The following is a 21,417-nucleotide window of genomic DNA, read 5'->3' on the forward strand; positions in this document are numbered from 1 at the left end:
TAACACTACGAATGTGATATCGGGATGACTGTGAGATAAGTCGATTAGTTTTTCTATTATTCTTTGATATTTAACCTGGTTTTGCATCAATTCACTCTTCATCAGTGCCCAATTTTTATCTTGGTTCAACTGGAATTTCACATGGTTTGCACTCTGTCTTCTGTGTTTCTTTCATTATTCTATAACATATATTTATAGAGAAAGAAACATTCATTGTTCAAATTGAGTCACTTTTATGCTCAAGAAGTGTTTGAGTTTTCTTAGCTTTTTGATTTCGAATTATTTACCCAGTCTTTTCACGAGAGCTTCTTTCCCTTGATTGCTTTCCTTTGTTATATCGTCAATATATACAATAATGATTGAGAGTTTATAATTGAAAGAATATTTTATGAAGAGTTTGGTCTCATTGGCTTTGTTTGTATGAAACTTTTACTATAGTCTTTATAAATCTATCAAATCAAGCTATTCTTGATTGTTTTCGTCTGTATGAGGCATTTTTTAATCAATATACCTGTTTCTTCTTGAAAGAGCCATTTAATCCTGGTGATGGATCCATATAAATTTCTTCTCGGTGTCCTTATGTGGGAAAATATTTGTCACATCATATTGCTATATATATCATTCATAATTCACTGATAGGGATATTAGAATGTGCTAAAATTTTCTTAATAGTCAGTAAGTTATGATTGACTATATTTTTTTTCTATCAATATTATTTGTAGACTTTCAAGTTCTCATTTGTTTTGTATTTGATCGTGAAATTCATTTGCTTTATGCAATTTTTTTTTTCTTTTCGATAATTTAATCATATCTCATTTATTAATTTCTTAAGGTATTCATCTCTTCTCTCTTTACTTCTTTGCTATTTCTTTTATTAAATAGATTTGATAAAGTTTGCGGAATATAAATGAAGTTGGTGTTTATATTTGTCAGAAAGACTTTATGAGAGAATTTTATAAAATAAGATGTATTGGGAAATATGATATAAATGAGTAATAGTGGGTTGTTCAATGTCTTTTGGTAAGTATTCCTAGCCTTGAACTTGCTAGAGATCATGATTTGGCCTATTTCTTTTTTGTAGATCTGAAAGGGTACAATTAGTACAAAGCTTATATTTGTAGGATTTTAGGCTACACAAATATGAAGAATAAAAATATCATCAAGCTTATATTCAACTTGGGAATTGTCTTTTTGAAGATGAGTTCGAGTAAAGAAGCTATTAGTTTCATAAAAAAACATGCCATTCATTAAGATTAAAAGTTTTTTCATGGTTAGATGATAGCTCTTGTACTTTTTTGCTTGGCAGAATATTCGATAAATATACTTAAAAGCTTTTGGATTAATTATTTCTAATATTGTTATAAATACTAACATAGGCAATGCATCAATAATTTTAGAAGGAATATCAAAGAATTAGGGGAAAACTAGCGCTACAACACTAATTTTGGAGTGTTGAAGTTTCAAAAGACTAGTGTTGCACGCTAGACCAACACGCCATAGCAATAACAATGATAATATTTGAAGAGAAGCCTGAGAGTTTGTTGTTGTAGTGCTATGTTTCAGTGCCACAGTAATATAAGCTAAGTGCCGCAATGCTCACCCGAACGCAAAGAAGCCTATAAGCGTATAATATAGCGTTGCAACAATGTGTTTGTAGCGTTGCAGTACTACCTGATCAACACTGAAACACCAATTTGTGGCACTACAATCAGACAATTTAGAAGGAAGGTTTTAAGTTAGTTTCAGAATGGGATTGACAGTTGGGGACGATTTTCTAAGACAGATAGAGCTATGGGGTCATGTAGTAGAGTGCATGGAGTAGCAGGGAGGAGAGGAGTAGTGTAAGGAGTGAGTGTGTGTCCCAGTGTGAGAGTGTGTTTGTAAATGAAGCACAAGAAGAAATCTATGGAGAAAGTGATTGAGAGTGGAGTAAGAACATGCTCAACGAGTAAATTTTTTGTTCGTTCATTCTAACTCGTGTATTTTCCTTTAATTTGATAAATTCAATGATTTTTCACTGTTTTGATAAATATGTGTAGTAGCTAAGTACTTTCATTTTGGGTAACATGAAGTGATAAGAATTAATTATTCTTTCTTCTCTTTTTCATTGAGTAATTATAGGCATGAAGTGATAAGAATTAATTTGATAAGCTTTATTCTTTCTTCTCTTTTTCATTGAGTAATTATAGTGGTCATATAGTTATTTAAACTTAAAGTGATCTGTAGACCTTGATGGAGGTATAAAATAAAACAAGAGAATTTTGACTGAATCTTAAGTCGAATATACACATATATAATTGAAATTTTGCAATTCATTAAGAAATATGCGAATGCAATCATTTAACAGTTCTGATAGATATATAGTACATTAAATTGAAAGTATAGGTTTTCTAAGATCTCAATCGAGACTAGAAACAAAATTTGTTTTTGACTGACAATAGACCTGAGCAGTAACTCATATTAATGTGTAAAATCAGAGAAGAAAATCATAAATCTAAAATGTGTCTTTCCATTTGATAAATTTGTTGTGTGTAGAAGTTTAGATAAATATAAAATTATGAAGCAAATTAGTTGGATAAAAATTAAGGTTAAATTGTATTACTAATTACCTTTTTTGCATTACCTTGTGATCATTGAGATAATGATATCTTAATCATTCTGTATTCCTTGGAACGCGCATATACTTATGTGTGTTGTTGTAGCTGGTCAAGTTTTTGTTGTGCTATATTGCCATAGGTGTAGTGCTACAACACTATGTTTGTAGCACTGCATTGCTATATTTGTAGGGCTTGAGCATTACCTAATTAGCACCGCAACGTCGGTTTGTAGCGTTGTAGCAGGATGACAAGACACGATAGTTTCAAGTTGGTTTCGTGGCGGGATTGATTGCTGGGCGATTGTTTTGGGGAGTAGTTAGGGAAATTGTATCATGTAGCAGAGTGCAAGGATTAGTAGGGAGGAGAGTGGTAGTGTAAGGAGGAGTGTGTGTATGTGTTGAGAATGTGCTTGTAGAGTGAAGAATAATGAGAAATCTATGGAGAAAGTGCTTGAGAATAGAGAAAGAATATACTTAACAAGTGAAATCTTTGTTCCTTCCTTCTAACTCTTGTGTATTTCCCTTTAGTTTGATGAATACAGAAGTTTTTTCATTTTTTTTTTATGAATATGTTTCACAACTAAGTACCTATCACTTTGAGTTTATGGATTATCTTACTTAATATTTTGCATGACATGAAGCGATAATAATTATATTTTATTCGTAGATGAGTATACCCTCTTTCACTTTTGAGTGGATTAGGTTTTTTTAATTGCACTCAAAATGTTTTTATTTTTTTATTTTTTACGGTGGAGAGGAACATAAACAACAGCTAATCTCTAGTAGCATAATGTTTCTCAATCATGTCATAATTATGGATTCAACTTTGTTCCAAAATACGAACATTAGCTCTTTAGGCTCCAAAGGTAGATCCAGAACGTGTTGGATCTTTCTCTATTATTTTCAAAAGGTTTTTATGATTTGAGACCATTTAATATATTTTTTTCTTTCAAGTGATTAGATGCTTGAAATTTCTGAAGTTTTTTTTTCGTCTAGCTTTCAAAATTAATGGTCATGTTTTTTGAAGTGAAGCCCAAAAAACCTAGGCATAATGTATATAAGGAGAATTTGACAAGTGAAATAATGTTGGAAATGGAAAGCCCTAACCTTAGAGAAATGAAACGAATGCTGAAAGAAAAACCCTGCCTTAGCTTTGATGTCATGTAGAAAATAAAATAATTGAGAAAAATCTCAATTTTTTTATTTCTTCTTGTTTGTATAAGAGAATAGGTATATATACATCTCAAAGAAGAATTGCAAAATAGGAATAAATAAAAAAGGGTGAAAATTTAATAATGTGATGGTCCTATAGGAAAGCACAAATTACAATTCAAGAATCATAGAAAATCTAATCCAACTGTCAATGTCTTGATCCATGTGCCATAAACTCTTTGCTATGATTGAAGAGTGAGTGGGCCATATTGTTAAAATTAAATGGAAATTCAATGGTAGATGTTAAGGACATACTTGAAGTTTTTGTCCTTAAGACAGTAAGTTATCATACTTTGCAACTGAACCCTATGATTAACTCACCTTCTTGGAATTGAGCGCACTTTATCAAGGATGTCATCATGACTTGAGGAGAGAGTGTTGGAGAAACTCAAGGATGCTGAGTAGAGAGAGATAGAGGAAATGAAAAGCATTAAAGATTAGCTAGGAGCTGAAGCATTTTTATACATAGAGCATGTAATTTGCGGTAAATATTACATTCACCACAAATAACTAAGTTTTGGATTGCATTTTTTTATATTATTACAATCTTCATGACCTATTTATATTCCGAAAAAAGATAAAGGTGTTGATTTTTAATAGGTTGCAAGTGATAGAAAATAAAATCTAAATACGCTAGCATACCATTCACATAAACTCAACATAGCCTACATGAAAATGTATTATTATGAGGTGCAATAAATAGTTTATTCGTTCTTCATCAAGGGAAAATTTTCCTATACTCACTACTAAGAAAAAAAATTTAAATAAAATTTGATAATACATCAAAAGGGATGGCCCCAATCTTGACTTGCTACCATCGAATGAATACACCTCCAACCAAAGATTGACTCGACTTAGAATACTTCTGTAGTTGTGAGTGATTTTGGACTCGAAATTCTTTTTACGAAGGAGGCCAATGCTTCGTCAAAGGCAATGGAGGAGCATTTCTTTTCTTCCAAAAGGAAAAATCTCTCCTTCCCTTTTTCAACACTTACTCCACACCGGTGGGTTGATCCTCAATAAGACACATGTGGCCAAATGAAATTCAAGTAAGTCCTCAATTTTGAAAGCCAAGCCACTAGCCTCTCCAGTGGATGGGATGGCATTGAATTGTAAAACTTAGTAGTTGTTGGGGGACTGGCATCATGAGTTTGTTGACTGTATTTTAAGAGACAATCACCCTTCGCACTTGCACTTGCTTCAAACTTTTGAAGGGTTTCTCTAATAATTTCAGCAACTTGCATCACCTCATTCTCTCTCGGCTGCGTTGCTAAAGTGACTCCTATTGTATTCATTGAAAAGTTTGAAAGTGGAAACTGTATATTAAGAAAACTATAAAGGAGAAGTTAATGTCACAAATCGTTTACTAAGGCCTAACGTTTTGGAGCTATGGCCTCTAACTTTGTTCCTCACTAACCTATAACCTCACATATAGCCAAATATAGAATAACTACACTTGAGTGGTCAATATAAGGTTCTTTGAATTAACTCTTTGTGATAAAGAGAACTAATTAGTCTTACCTTTGAGGGAAACTCACTATCGTTTGGCTCTCCTTGGTATAGTGTCCAAGACATTAGTTTTTTATCCCCATTGTGTTCTTTTACTTTCCATTTGATAGAATTACCTAAGACAGAGCCTCCTAGTTGACAACTTCACTTTCCATGGAAGCACTCAGCATGGTCACGACAAGGGTTCTCTAATCGAGATCAAGATTAGAATCCATCATTGTCTTACTCAAGCTAGCCTTTACTAGCACCTTCACCAACTCGGTCTCTGCTCTTTATCCTTCACTGAACCTATTGTGCTTGTGACAATGGTTGACTCAACTTGCTCATAGTGATATTCACAAGCTTCATTTGAAGCCCCAATGAAGGAGGACATTAAATGATAAGCTTTGATAGAAAAGACCCCATTGCTATTGACATACTAGGAAGTCGCAGGAGGTTCATTATTAAAGTATTAAATTAAAGCAGTACTCCTAACAAAAATTGGATACTAAAATTTACCACTTTCTCTTTTACTGATCCATTAAAATAATAAATGCCTTACCTTTTTTTTTTGTTTTAATAAGATCCTTTCTAAATATATATTAGAATTGAGAAACTAAATGTACCCTCAAACATTCAATTCTAGATGGGCACGATAAGATTGGGTTAACTCACTAGATATTAGTGTAAATTAGCTTATCGCACAAGCACACAGGGTACTCTTTTAGATCCGAAGGCATTTGTATGAGGCGCAAGTTTTGGCATTCGAATGAGGCACAAAAGAAACTTGCCTAAACAGGATAGTGACTCCATCTATTTCATCGCACAAGCGCACAGGGCACTCTTTTAGATCCGAAGGCACTTGTATGAGGCGCAAGTTTTGGCATTCGTATGAGGCACAAATAAAACTTGCCTAAACAGGATAGTGACTCCATCTATTTAGTTGGTGAAGCCTTCGAAGTGCCCGCCCAAGGCAATGGGCACATGTACTTTTTGAGATTCTAATCGCTATCTGTGTCCCGTTTGTATCATGTATTTATTTTAAACTATAATATTGCTTTTAGCTCAGTGCCAAAACCCTATAATTACAGGGTCAAAGGGCCTTATTTAAGGGGCAACAGTGCCCTTGAGATCTTGTAGGTTTTGTAAGTAGACTTCTGGTATTGCCACTATCAGATTTGAATCTAGCACCTATTGCTTTTTGAAACTCAAATCACCTTTGCTTAAACATTTTTTTTTTTCTGGAGCATTTTGTTTTTCCTTGTGCAACAAATCTTCTGATGCAGCTAGGGGCCTTTCAAAAATCCTCTTGCAGATTTTATGGGGTGTGATGACATTTGCATTCTTTTAAACTGCAGATCAAACGGGAAATCTCTACCATGAAGCTCATCAGACACCCAAATGTAATATGCATGCATGAGGTAAGGAAGGACTTTTTTGTAAATGCAGGGTTGATTTTATTTGTTCTTTTAGGTTTTTAATTTTCATGTAGGACATGATTACGTTTGTATTCATGGCTGATTTTCTTCTTGCTTACGTAAGATAATGAAGAGAATAAAATAGTGCATACTGATTCTGTGTTGTTTTCATACCCAATGTGCGTATGCTTTTCTACTTCGTTGCATTCATGAGCTTCAGACTCTACTAGTTTCCTAAAACCTTTATCTGATGCTATTTATATAATATTTTCTAGAATTTCTGTGTCAGTATTATCTGATTTTAGTATTTGCTAATTTAATAACTCTATGCAGGTGATGGCAAGCAAGACGAAGATATACATTGTATTGGAGTTTGTGAAAGGTGGTGAACTCTTTGACAAAATTGTAAGAATATTAATTTGCATTGATTCAGATTAAATAACGATTCTTTTTATTGCAAAGGATCAGCTATTATCCGGCCATATTTTTGGCGATATCTTGTATTGCATGTGTCAGGCAAGCCGGGGAAGATTGAAGGAGGATGAAGCAAGGAAGTACTTTCAACAGTTAATTAATGCTGTGGACTACTGTCACAGCAGGGGCGTCTATCACAGGGACCTAAAGGTGCCCTTCATCCCCATAAAACTGCCCCATCAATACACATGCATTTTTCCAATTCTACATACAACTATTGTACCTGTACACACATTCACATTTTTCCAATTGTTATAACAACTAAAATCATTTGTTTTAACATAGTTTATAATGTGGTCATTGCGACAGCCAGAAAACTTGTTATTAGATGCCAATGGAGTTCTCAAAGTTTCAGATTTTGGACTAAGTGCACTTCCTCAGCAAGTTCGTGTGAGTTAATTGATTGACTTTAAATTCATAAGCTGTCTTGATGGTAACAGTTGGCTGCTTAGGCATGATTAAGCATTATTATGGGTTCTTGAAACTTCTGCTTCTCATGATTATGTTTACTGAGAACACATGACGATATTTGCTATGTAGGAAGATGGGTTGCTGCACACAACATGTGGAACACCAAATTATGTTGCTCCAGAGGTAAATTTAGCAGCCGCATGTAATTTTAATTTCACTAGAAAATTTTGCCTACGGTTTTTCATTCCATCTGGTTCAGCTTCTCTCTTAATGTAACTTGGGCTATATGCAGGTGCTTAACAACAAAGGCTATGATGGAGCCAAGGCCGATCTTTGGTCCTGTGGTGTAATCCTTTTTATTCTTATGGCAGGTTACCTGCCTTTTGAAGATTCCAACCTAATGCTACTTTATAAGAAGGTGAGCTATTTAGTCCAAAAAAAAAAAGTTATCTTTTGGAATACGAAGATCATGAGGCAGTTGTGAACATTGTTAGAGAAAGATTTCAGGGAAAAAAATCATTAACTTTTTGTGTTATGTGGAGGATGGTGCAGATCTTCAAAGCTGATTTTACATGTCCTGCTTGGTTCTCCACGAGCGTGAAGAAGCTTATTAAGAGGATTTTGGATCCTAATCCCCAAACTGTAGGTTCTTATCTTGCAATGGTGATAATATGCCGTTAAAATAAATTCTTAAAACTAGAATTGAAAAAGTTCATCCTTATTGTGTTCTGCAGCGCATGGCAATGGCTGAAGTGATACAAAATGAGTGGTTTAGGAAAGGATACCAACCTCCAAGTTTTGAAACAGCTGAAATTAGCCTTGATGATGTGAATGCTGTTTTTGATGAGTCAGAGGTAATGTTTTGCAATTCCTTTTCCTACATTTTTTTTTTTTTTTTTATTTTTTATTTTATGGTGGGAGTTGTTAGATTGAACTTTGAATGCAAGGTTTTTAAACATGCAGGAGTCAGCAAATCTTGTTGTTGAGCAGCGCGAAGAAAGGCCATCTCAGATGAATGCATTTGAGCTTATTTCTACTTCCCAAGGTTTAAATCTTGGAAACCTGTTTGAGAAGCAGATGGTAAGTCCATTTCTTGGATTGACCCAATGACCTTCTATGTCCTTAATGTTTCTTTATTTTATACGAATGTTAATTGTGCGACTTCCTTTTGCCCTTAGTGCATGTGGCTGTGCTTCAAACAATATTTTAAAAGGTGAAGTCTTAATTTGAGGCATTTTCTCTATGGGCATTTACATGCATACCACCCAATTTCTATGCATTTACATATCTAACTCCTAAACTTGGCTTTTTTACACTTATACCACCCAAAGCTTTCATAGCACATCAAGAATACCATCATTTTAACTTTGCAAAAGTGAAATACGCCTTCTTTATGCATAGATAAGGTGATATGTATGTAAAAATTGAATTTGATTGTTAAATACGTAAATACATAACAATTGAGTTGTATGTTGCTAAATCTTCCTTTCTCTATTGTGAGAAGTGTGGAAGTCACATGAATTGCACTTTTTTACTATTTTAAATACAAAGACACATAAAGATAAGTATTTTCATAGAAGTTAAATAAAATTATTTCGAAAAATGATAAAAATTTGTTTAAAATAGGGGATATTTCTTTATAGAAAATATAACGCAAAATATGTATGAAGTGCGTATAAAGTTTTATGATAGCTTCAGGGTTTAGGGTTTATTGAGATGGTCAACGGAGGGATTAGGAGATAGAGATGATTGGTGGTATTTTTTAATGCATGGTTGATGAGAATAAGGATTGGTGCAAATAAATCTTATTTGAGTCAAAAATAGTTAATTAGCTTGGTTAATTTAAAAAACAACTTAGTTTAAGATCCCTGGAAAAGTATGTGTCAACATCTTTGACCATTAGTTCACCCATCTAGTCCTTGAAAAATTTTAACGAATTTAGTTTTAATAGCAGGTTCAAGTCTCACCACTTATGATATGCACAGACGTGGGCAAAATGTGACATCAATATAAGGTACATCTATTATTGATAAAGGTAGGAATATTAATTGCATAGATTGAGAAAACATCAAATGAATATCATTTCTTGGATTAATTAAATTGTTGAGCACATTAAAATCAATTGCTAAAAAGAGAGGAGCATGAGGCTTTTTTGGAGAAGCACAAGCGTTTTACAATGTTATCGAGAAGCACCAAATCATCAGGTTACATTAGGATTATTAATCAATTATAGTAAATTTGAACTAGCTCAAACCCATACTCCTCTAGGTGAAAGATTGAAATCCCTTCTCGCAAGTTTCATGATACCACCTCAGCTCGTCATCACTGCACGCAAAACTCTCGTGCTTGCTGTCGATGCTCCTGCTTTAAGGAGATGAGGAGCTAAGGCATTATATTGCACATTCTCTGTCGTCCCTTCTCGAGGGTTATCGATCGTAATTTCTCCTTCCTCTCTAACACAAACAGCCATGAGTCTTCTTCCACTTGTTCCTTTCATGTTTTAAAATTGTGCACTTTGGTATAAAGGTGTTTTCTATCTATGAGTCTAGTCATATGCTTCAAGGAATTTCGAGATGTAAGTCTCAAATTAAAAAATATTATGTAAATGAATTACTACTAGATAAACTTCAAAATTTGAAGAAATATTATATTAATATTCTAAAATATTAACACACTAACAAGTAACATGTCAACATTCTAAAAAAGAAAAAAGTAACAAAGCACGTAAAATAATATTTGACATTGTTTATTTCCTAACATCAAATCATGAAATTAGATGTGTCATGCAAAATATTAAACTATTAAAATAAGTTAAGTTACATAACTAAAATACTGAAACGTCATAATATAAGAATCAAAATAACTTCTAACATAAATTTTTCTCTCTTATTTATACTATCTCACACGGAAGAATATACTTAATAATCAATTTTAGAATTTTTAAATGCAAAAGTTTCTATTACTCTCATCACTCAATGGATATTTATTACCATTATTGATATAATGAGTTGTTTTTTCTCCTGCCTCATCCTCAGTCTTATTTATATTCTCTCATTTCTCTTCATCTTTAATCTCAATGATCTTCCTCTTTCATAATCAATAATAATCAATGAAAATATTATCTAAAATTTAAAACAATGACTATTTTTAATGCTTAGAACTTCAAATGCATAAATTTTTATGAATATTTTCTTTTTATTTTTTGCTATTTAGTGTGTAAGGCATAAATGTTGATAAATAATGAGGTATAATAATATTATTTTCAGCTTTTGCAAAATAAATAAATAAAATTTGTAGATAGCCTCAAAAAATAAAGTTGAGGTACGCCTTAGCCTGAGTGACGTGTACTCTTCATCCAGGTACTATGTGATGCGAGTCTTATATTGGTTTTTTTTTTAAAAATGTTCAGGCTTGTCTTCTCATATTCCACATTTTTAAATAATGAGTTCTGCAAGCTCTCCTCCCTTTTGATACTACTTACCCTAATTAGCCACTTAGTTGAGTCTTTTGCCTTTTCTCAAATTACAATTGTCATTTGTCTTAGTTCTCACAAGTTCTTATTGGAATCGCCATCATCAAATATTGGAAGGCTTTTGGATATAATTTTTTATTAATTTTTTTTCCTTTCATTTCTCTCAGCTCCAAATCAAAGTTTATTTCATGGTTAAATTCTGACTCATTTTTTTTTGCTTCATTCCTTATAACAATTTTGATTGTAAAATTTTTCTTTTGATGCCTGTTTGTTGTTGTTTGGGCCATTATGTCCTCATTATTTTTTTAGGTAAGTTATGTAACTATTTTTCTTATAAAATATTTAAATTAGGCTTAATAGAACTAATTTCTAGCTAGTTTAAGCAACTTATTTATCATGCGTTTCAATAAAACTTTTAGTATTGATTTCAGATTCTTATTATTTAGGAGTTTTGAATTAATAGTTGCGTTGTGTTAATTCTTTGGATTAGAAGAGAGTGTGATTTCAAGTGTTGCAATTTGAGTTCATAAATTTATATTTATTAATGCATCACTCCTTTTTAGGAAGTTATCCTTGATACATTGAGTAGGTTTTTAAAATATTTTATGGATTGTTAGTTGTGCCTTTTGCATTCTATTTTACCTTTCACACTCAAAAGTTCCTTGACACCTTTTCGTAAATTCTGTGTAATGTTCATAAATAAATTTAATATGATACAGATTGCTTTGATGACCAATTGCTACATAACTATTTTAATTTAAATGATTCAGAAGGCATTACTATTTATTTTCTTTTGTGATACCTTAATTGAATATAATAAATTAAATGCGATGCATATTCGATGTGCGTGTGTTTGGTTGTGTGTGGGGAAAGGAAAAATACACACGCACATACTACTATTATTATAAAAGCCTCTTTCGTTTCTTTTCATATGAAATCCTAGCCCTTAAACCTAATGATGATCACAATAATTAATCTTAGCCATTAAAATCATTTGAAATTATTAAAATCACTTAATAAAACTTCACACATTAATTAGGTGCTCTTTCCTAAAAAAATCATTAATTAAATAAGTTAAAATCATGAATTTAGTATTAATTAGGAATAAAATACAATTATTTTTTATATGTAAATATAATTAAGTCCCTTATCAATTTTGAAATGACAAGAATTTGAAAATCTCGATGTTGCTATTTCAAGTCATTTGTTTCTCGTCTCTAACATTAATGATGAATTGGGAATTTATTACATTTTTTAGGTTTTAGTTTCTCCTCTCCACCATTAATTGTAAATTAATTATATTTATTTATTTATTTCACAAATTTGAAACGACATAAGTTTGAAACTCAATTTCCTATGGCTATTTTTTAAAATCGTTTCAACTATTTTTAATTTTACTTTTTAAAAATTTTCAATCATTTTATTTCTTTTTAAAAAATATTTCATATGAATGATTAATCTAATGTTTAAATCGATCTGTTATTTTTAACATTTTAATTATAATTAAAAAAGTTTAAATGATTTATAAAAGATTTTCATCTATATATAGAAAAAATGTTTTAATTAAAGCTATTAATGATTATATCAATGTTTAAAAAAATTGAAGCTAATTATAAAAACTTATAAATCTAAGATACTGAGAGTATTAATTTATTTTTAAATTTTTTTAGATAATTTTAAATCTAAGATACTGAGAGTATTAATTTATTTTTACTAATCCTAAGTTACATATTTTTTCCCTAAATAATTCATTAATTAAATTATAAATTTCAAAGTTGCATTATTTTATTCTTCCTTACATGAATATTTTCAACACTTCGGAATAATCAATTTCTTCTCTGCCTTTAATTAGGAATTAAATGCATTTTTTCCTTGCTCCAAGCTGAATAAAATCCCTTGTTAATCTTATTATTTTATTGTTTCTTAGAAAAATCACAAATGATTTTTCGCCATATCAAATCTTAGTCTTTCATTTCTTTTTATTTTGATTTGATGATTTTGGTTCGTGAACTCTGCCCAAAATTTGAATTTATTGTTTCTTCTTCACCATCTAATTATTAATTTATTTTCATACCTTCTAAGCAAGTGATTACTCTAATGATTTTCAATTTTTTTTAATTATTTGCCCTAAAATAAAATTTAATATTGACAAATTTATGTGACACCGCTTCAAGTTCTAATCTTAAATGAGATGCATCCAACTTTTGAAACAATTAAACTTTAACTCTAATAAATTATTAAAAATAAGTGTTTGCAACAAATTCTTATTGAAGGAGATAATGAGGTGTATTTTCTAACTTCTACAATAGAATTAATATTTCTTTGTTTATTATTTGAAGTAATTTTGTAAATATTTGTGACAATTTATTCTCTAATTATTTTGAAAATTTTCCTATATTTCTACAAAAAATTTTCTTTTGTTATCCTTTCACGAACAACTTAAGTTTTTGTTGATGTTTAATTGGGTAGTATTTATATGAAACAAATACCTCCTTTTGAAATCCATAATAAAACCAAGGCAAAAGTTCTTTGCACTTGTTTGTTTATTTAAATTTCATATGATTAGAGGCAATTAATTGTACTTATGTAATTAGGTTTAATTATAATGTAATAGTTTCGTTGTGTAATTATTTCTTCAGATACTTTTCTTTTAAACATATATGTTTTTTTATGACTGGTTTATTTGAGAATTTTTTTTATATATTCCATTTTTTATTTTTTTTCAAACTAATATGGTTGAAAAAAATCTAATTCTATCTTTAATATTTATAACTTCCATAAAGCTTATGGTACTTCATTTCAGAAATACTTTAATTTTTTTAATTAACTCATATCTTAATTGTTAATTAATTATTATGATATATCCTCTTTAATATATTCTATTTTCATCATCATTCTATTCAATTTTAAATCCAAATATGGTGCATTAAGTGCGTCCGCAATTATTTGAAATTAGTAGTTTTACCTATATCATGAAATAAATTTATAGTGTTACAACTCTTTTGAAAATCATGGATTTTCATTGTTGGTGCAGATCTTCTTGCTTCAGGGTATATATATATATATATATATATATATATATTAGATGATTAGTGAGTAATCTTTGGATACAACCAAGAAAAAATACATTGATTATTTTTTTTTTCATGCGAATGATCATGAACATTATCCTACTATAAATTAACCTTGTGCATTTGACACGGTTAATCATCATGGTATGTAGTATCACTCTAATCTAATGATATAATGGTCATCCACTAATATTCCATTTCAAGCTTTGCCTCTCTATTGTTCATCATGTATACCTCATGTCCTGTATTTTATATGGTTTAATAAATAAGATTTATGTATTATATTTCTATGTCAACCTCTTTTTCGTCAAATTTTTCTTTTAATATATTCTACTGCCTTTGGTGGACCATCAAAGTAGTAGTACATATTTCAACTTCAATTATTTCATTAGTTTGCTTTTACCTGCCTTCTTTCATCTTTTTTCTATTATTAGTTAATATTTTATTTTACTTTTGAAGTTATTATTAAATCTTATATTGCTATTCATATAGAACCTTCATTCAGGTCTTCCAGACATTTTTCAGCTTTTCTTTTCCAGCAATGCTTTCTTAGAATGTCTGTGTTCTGTATGATTCTTGCGCAGGGTCTTGTTCAACGGGAGACGCGATTCGCTTCAAAACTACCTGCAGAAGAAATACTTTCGAAAATAGAAGAAGCCGCCAGACCTTTGGGTTTTAATGCTGAGAAGCGGAATTACAAGGTATTCCACGCTCCCATCATATCCTCTTTCCTTCATTATCTAAATTCTAACATTTCTTTCGAATATCACCCTCTCTTTTTTTATTTTTTATTGCATGCATTTGCGTCCGGTGTCCGATCAGAATCGTGTTAAAAAAAATTTTATTGGGCCCCATTCTAAAATAAAAAAAACAAAAGGTATATTTCAATGGCCCTGATTGGACACCGGTTGCGTCCGGTGTCCGTATGCAATAAAAACTCCTCTTTTCCAATATCCGAATCCGAAAATTTCTTCTGAACTTCTCTGTTTTAGCATCAAGTGCTGCTTTTTATTCAATTTGTCATCCCTCACAGCTGAAGCTGAAAGGGGAGAAGAGTGGAAGAAAAGGCCCTTTAGCCATTGCAACAGAGGTGTGTTCTCTTAACCATTTCATTTGATTTCAAAATTCCAAACACATAATGAAATATATTATTTTTTTTTGTGAAAAAGGTTTTTGAAGTAGCTCCATCGTTGAACATGGTAGAGGTCCGTAAGGCCAGAGGCGACACATTAGAATTTCATAAGGTGTGAGATAAACACAGTACTAGCATTTAAATCGTAGATTTGAGCTCGACTTAAGCTAATAATTTTTCACTTTATTTTATCCTTTCAGTTCTACAAAACCATCTCGGCCGGGCTGAAAGATATAGTCTGGAAGGCTTGAGATGAGAAGCACGCCGTAGTCTTGAGATCAAAATCTAAACTTTTGTAAAATGACTTAACACATCCGGTTTATTATTGAAATGCTGTACATAATCATATTTATGGCTGTGCTGTTTGGGAACTTCTGCTGAAACTTGCGTTCTGTACTTTGTATTTCCAACTTATAATTATTTGGTTTCTTCATCTTTATATTTCTATCTTAATAACCCAATTTTATCTTCCATCCAATATCCTTCCATTGTGTGACAGATTGCAGACGATAGAAATTGTCAACTAAAATGATCCGAGCACGAGGTTCGAGGTTTGTAAGTATTGCATCTTCAAATGTAAGCCTAAGCTTGTGTATATGATCTATAAATGTAGGAATTAGAACCTTTTGTTTTTTTTTTTTTTGGAAAACTTACATTCGTACCACATGATGCTTATGTATTTATACATGTAACATCTAAAATTTGATATTTATGAATTTTAGATGTAAGCAGATTATACATACATGCCACACTTTGTATACTTGTGCTTGAAAAGATGTATTTTCCTGTTAAAAAGTTGATAATAGTTGTATCTTTGATGTAATATTAGAACTTTGAGTGCCATGCATGACAATGTGAAAATTTGGGTATAGATATGCAAATATATAAGAATTGTGGTATGTATTTAAATGCCCTTTTTTTATTCCATGATGCAATAAACATTTTTTTGTAAATATGATGGCATCATAAGTTTGTTATGCATGTTGAATTGTTATATTTCTGGGGAAAACTTGAATCCTGAGGTGTTTGTTTAACCATGTAAAATATCTATTTGTCTGAAATATTTATGGTGTGGTTTAAATGCTGTGTGAAAAAAAGGAACTTAATTGTAGTGTAGAACTTGTTATTCATTTGATTTTTCTTGCCAAATGACATGAAGGAAACTAATGGGTTTTCCAATGAATTGAGAAAAGTAGGAAAATGTTTAATTTTGTGAATGGTTGAAGAGACATATAGGCCCTTTATAGTCATCTTGTGGAAGTACTTGAATGAAAACAATTATGACATACACACACAGTATATTGTGAAGAATGAGAAGGTGGTTCATGAAATGTTTTAGAGTTAATGACTGATAAATCACTATACAAAAATTAATGTTAGAAAATATTAAGTAAAGAAGAAACTAGACTTGAGCCTACAAAGTTTGTTGATTGTAAGTGAATAACTATACTTGATGGATACCGTATGGCCAAAAGTTTATGGATCGGGTTCGAAATAAGTACAAGATACTAATGCCCAATATCTACTATTTGATAGGTCTCAATCACATACATATGTGTGGATCAGGTAATGCATAGATAATGAGTCTATGTATAGATTCTATGATGATGGTAGTTAAAATGTTTCTAATACAAGTTTATGGATCGGGCTCGAAATAAGTACAAGATAGTAATGCCCAATATCTACTATTTGGTAGGTCTCAATCACATAAGTATGTGTAGATCAGGTAATGCATAGATAATGAGCCTATGTATCGATTCTATGATGATGGTAGTTAAAATGTTTCTAATAGAGAAAGTTCTCGTGTTTGAAGTGGTTTAAGTGCAAGAATGAAATCAAATAGTCCTAAGAGAAACATTAAACATGACTGAAATAAGAAAGAAAATAACAAAAAGGTTGGGGAGCAATTTTGAGTTCTTCAGAGGTGACGAGGCTTATGCTCTTATGACCCCTATATAATGCTCTCTCGATGTTTTTCCTATGAGTTTTTTGACATGATAGTTCACAACCTAGACTCCATCTTCATTAGTCTATGTCTAGATCATAAGAAGAGTTGAAAATAATATTACAATTAAAAGGGATTTAACCATACGAAATTTTTCATGATTCCTTAGATCTTCTAAGTTGTAGTTTCCTAATAACAATATTGCTATTTCATTAGGTTACTGAGTGTTAACCTGCTTGTTCCGTTAGGCGGCGGTTAGAACTCTAATATCATAAGAAGTTTTAACATTTTAAGTGATCGGGTTACGACGACAATCAAAAGGTTAACACATTAATATGCACAGTTTAAAACACAAAATATTTATAGGAAAAAATTCACAGTAAAAACAAGAGAAAAACTACCTGTACATCACACGAGTATGAAGGTAGATTTAGCTACGAGACATTAGAGAGAAAAACATGAAAAATTTTATTAAAAACATTTGAAGATACATGTGTAAGAATGTGCAAGCTTACAAACAAGTGAAGTGCCTTTGAGAGTTCTTCAACTCCTCGTCGTACAACGTTTAGCTCTCTACAATTTCTCTAATACTTCATATTCAACCTCTCTATCATACAAATACTCTCAAAACTCAAAGGAAAACTCACCTTAGAAGTCTCTTCTCGAAGGAAAAAAGAAGAGAACCCCTACAAGTTGATGTAAAATCGTAATCCCTACTGCAATAAGACTTCAAATTCTGCACACCTCTTCTATGTAGTGCCCAAGCTCACCTTATATAGCCCTTGCCAAAAATTCTTTGGAAAATCATGCCAAAATAAGAATTCGGCTGACGCGGCATAACTATGTCTATGGTTGGTGTAGTTACGCCGCATTTGGCGTAGGCGTAGCTACGCTGAGCCCTTATGTAGTTATGTCAAATCGATAATGAACCTAACCTAATTGCGCTAGGGCCTCACGTAATTATGCTAATCCCCTAAATTTGGTAATTTCATTTTTTGACTTTATGACACAAACTCGCACTTTTAACCTGCGAAATATCGCCAAAAATTTTCCATAAGCCTAAAACCATGATAAATAGGGGAAAGAATATGGTGTATAAAGCAAAAAAATGCTTAAATTTACATCATATCATATACCAAATGAGACAATTCGACCATAATAGTTCAACCAGTTAATCGATTCAACCAAAAATTAACGTTCAATAGCTTGCCTATGATGATTTACACATAGATGTCTGCTAAGACTAAGACAACTCGATAACTTATTAAGGAAGCTCAACTCACCCCGCAATTGATTTAACAGAGCTTTCTATGAGATTTATTTGCCTAAGGAGACTAACTTATCACATGACTGAGCTCATTGATAGAGACATCACCAGCATGGTACACTTGAGGAAAGTTATTTTATAAGGAACATTTATTCATGAAGGGGGACAAGGATAATATTAAATATAATACTCTTGATACAAGAAGACAAAAGAGATAGGTCAAGGTTCTCTCAGCATCCAAGGGTAATGAGTGCTTCCTTTGTAATGATAAGTAACTCATATAGATGAGGATAATCACTATATGCCAGGGGATTCCAAATAGGAGAGGGAATATCACGATTTTGAATTCTCCTTTCCTATTTTCTTAGTGCAAAACTCTCATTATTCCAGTTCTTTCCTTGGTTTTGTTGTGTCATTGACAAATCAAAATCTAATATCTTGAAAGGTGTGGTAAGTCAGATCATTCCACATAAAATGAAGAGTCACAGAAAGAGTGGAGCCAAGTAATAGGGAGATCACTAGTGACTTGAATTATCCAGAGAATTTGTGACACAATAAATCAATGAGCTGAAAGAGTAGATGCTGGCAGTAATTATTGATACCCTATAACAAATGCCAAAAACATCCTCAACTATCAAGGGAGCAAGCAATCTCTCCTTCTCCAAAGTCACCATCATCTTGGAGAACTAATGAAGGATCTTGTTCTTTGCTCTAGCAAATGAGGATGACACGTAGTATCTCGATAACATTGGTTTGGCTCCCTCGGAGTGTGAATGGGAAAGAAGGCGAACCTAAGCCCTCATACAAAATTGACTAAAGAATGTTTTTTTAGATAGATCATCGAGACAGATGCTTTAGAGAAATTTAAGAGTTCATATTTGAAATTTTATAGGGATAGAACCAATCGATTTGGCTACATCGCCTCATTCAAATAGGTTTTAAGGATCTTTTTATGGTATTCATATGATCATTCAATATTTCCTTTCTCAACGCTCCTTTTATCAAAATTAATAAAGGGATAAGGGAGATAGGAAAAAATGAACTGAAATAATATGATAAAAAGAAGGCTAAAGAGTTATTTATATGGTGCTCTTCATGATATGGGTTGGAGATATTTGTCAAAAGATACTTCAGCTTAATTTAACCCACACTATCATAGAAGAAAACTTTTAGAAAACTTTTAGATACTTCTCACATATATCTCGATGATTATAATTTATTCTGAAATCGTAGAACTTCCAATAGAACACATTCTTCTTAGTTATATCTTTGGGGATTGTTCGCCGCCAAATTGGGAGTGTATTTCGAATATATATATATAGTTTTGAAAAGTAATAGTTTAATTTTGAAAATACGAGATCGAACTGATCTCATATAGACAATAATTTAAATGAAAGAGCACTACACTGCAAGTAATGCATCTATGTTGATGAATAGACATATTATTTACTAGTAAGACTCGATTAATTAAACTAAAGAATTTATGACATCTGTTTTAGTATGCGAAACTATTTATGTTAGCCGACAAATGTCTCCTATCTAATATGGAAAATTAGTAGGGTTTATATAAAGTCGGGTTCTAAATTTTCCCATAATAACAAGCTCATATGGTTAATTACATCATAAATGACCAAGGTCACCTAAGAAAACTCTCAATTTAGATCAGAAATATTATTTTCAAGAATTTCAAAGTTTAGGACTTTCAATGTTGGACAAAGGAGTGTCAAATGAGAAAAAATCAAGTTTAGAACATTTATTATAGAATCTAAATAGAGAAAACTAAGAGATGTCACAGATCTTAAGGAGAACCTTGACAACTACCCAAGTTATCTAATGATTTGACTTCAATTTCGAACTAATATTATTAAATGTTTAATCCTGTCAATTTTATTAATTAGTGCTTACATTTGCATGATGCAATCATATATTAACTTGAAAGATATGAAGATTTATGTCGTAACGAACAATGACCTCGGAGCCTAAAGCGATTTAGGGCTTAAATTGCACAACATGATTGTGCAAAGGCTTAAGAGTAAGGTGAAAATTTATGTTGCACTAAGCAAGTCACCTCAAGGTCCTATGACTTGTTATTTAATTATAAGGAAAGATTTGTTGTTGTTCTTTTGTACATTCTTGTCATCCTATCCACAAAGTTAACTCCAAGCTCCTCGTCGAAGTAGCAGTCCTAAGATCTAAGGTTCAAAGGGTTTTACCATGTATGTTTAAATATTTTGGTTTTTGTTATTGTGTAAATATTATGGGGGGGTAAGTTAAAGTAGATTAGAGCGACACCGGTTAGGATCCCACGGCTCTCTCATTTCGGTACCACTATTTTCTCTTGAATTTGCTTAGACTAAATGAGTTATTTAGCTCATTTAAGCTGAGGAGATCTCGTTAACAACCGTGGGTTACCTCATCCGAGAGACTCCCGTAAATTTAAGAGAAAATATTATGCAATTGTTGTTATTTTGAAAAAAATATTTTAATTTTGAAAACGTATTTTGTAATTTTCACTTTTGGTATATAACTTTACATATAAAGTAAATAAATGCATGTAAGAAAAAGTTGTAAAGTAAATAAGTGAAATTGCAGTGCATATAACATAAATGTGTACTTGGGTCTCTGCTACCGCTACATGATTAGCATCATAAAGCATAATATATTTGTAGGAAATTTAAATAAATTGCAGGAAAGTAAACAGGAGCATCCAATACTGAAAAAGTTAGAAAAACGGGTCGTAACAAAACACGAGCGAGTAAAAGAAAACTCGTAAACACATATAAAAGATCGAGATTAAATGTAAGATATTGGTAAAAGTGAGGGCTCAGAGTTGGACTGTATGCTTCCCGACATTAAGTAAGAGTTATCAACCCGACAATCTACGAAGGTCAGCCTTAAGCTCTATCCAAGTGATTAACTGTTGACCTTCAT

The 21,417-nt window shown here is 31.7% G+C and overlaps 1 protein-coding gene across 2 annotated transcripts in view; it reads left to right on the top strand.

Moving 5' to 3' along the window:
* LOC110032580 (CBL-interacting protein kinase 23-like) overlaps positions 1–15,694 on the top strand; it is a 39,490-nt gene extending 23,796 nt beyond the window's left edge. For both annotated transcript variants that reach the window (XM_020736249.1, XM_020736250.1), the window contains exons 2-14: positions 6,655–6,717; positions 7,048–7,119; positions 7,231–7,338; positions 7,498–7,578; positions 7,729–7,782; positions 7,892–8,017; positions 8,152–8,241; positions 8,334–8,453; positions 8,563–8,679; positions 14,727–14,843; positions 15,176–15,232; positions 15,312–15,386; positions 15,475–15,694. In XM_020736249.1, coding sequence (XP_020591908.1) covers positions 6,655–6,717; positions 7,048–7,119; positions 7,231–7,338; positions 7,498–7,578; positions 7,729–7,782; positions 7,892–8,017; positions 8,152–8,241; positions 8,334–8,453; positions 8,563–8,679; positions 14,727–14,843; positions 15,176–15,232; positions 15,312–15,386; positions 15,475–15,525 — 1,131 coding nt within the window. In that variant the 3' untranslated portion in view covers positions 15,526–15,694. The remainder of the gene's footprint in view (positions 1–6,654; positions 6,718–7,047; positions 7,120–7,230; positions 7,339–7,497; positions 7,579–7,728; positions 7,783–7,891; positions 8,018–8,151; positions 8,242–8,333; positions 8,454–8,562; positions 8,680–14,726; positions 14,844–15,175; positions 15,233–15,311; positions 15,387–15,474) is intronic.
* The last annotated feature ends 5,723 nt before the right edge of the window (positions 15,695–21,417 follow it).

Source organism: Phalaenopsis equestris, unplaced genomic scaffold (genome assembly GCF_001263595.1).
Source record: "Phalaenopsis equestris unplaced genomic scaffold, ASM126359v1 Scaffold000974, whole genome shotgun sequence".
Lineage (NCBI taxonomy): Eukaryota > Viridiplantae > Streptophyta > Magnoliopsida > Asparagales > Orchidaceae > Phalaenopsis > Phalaenopsis equestris.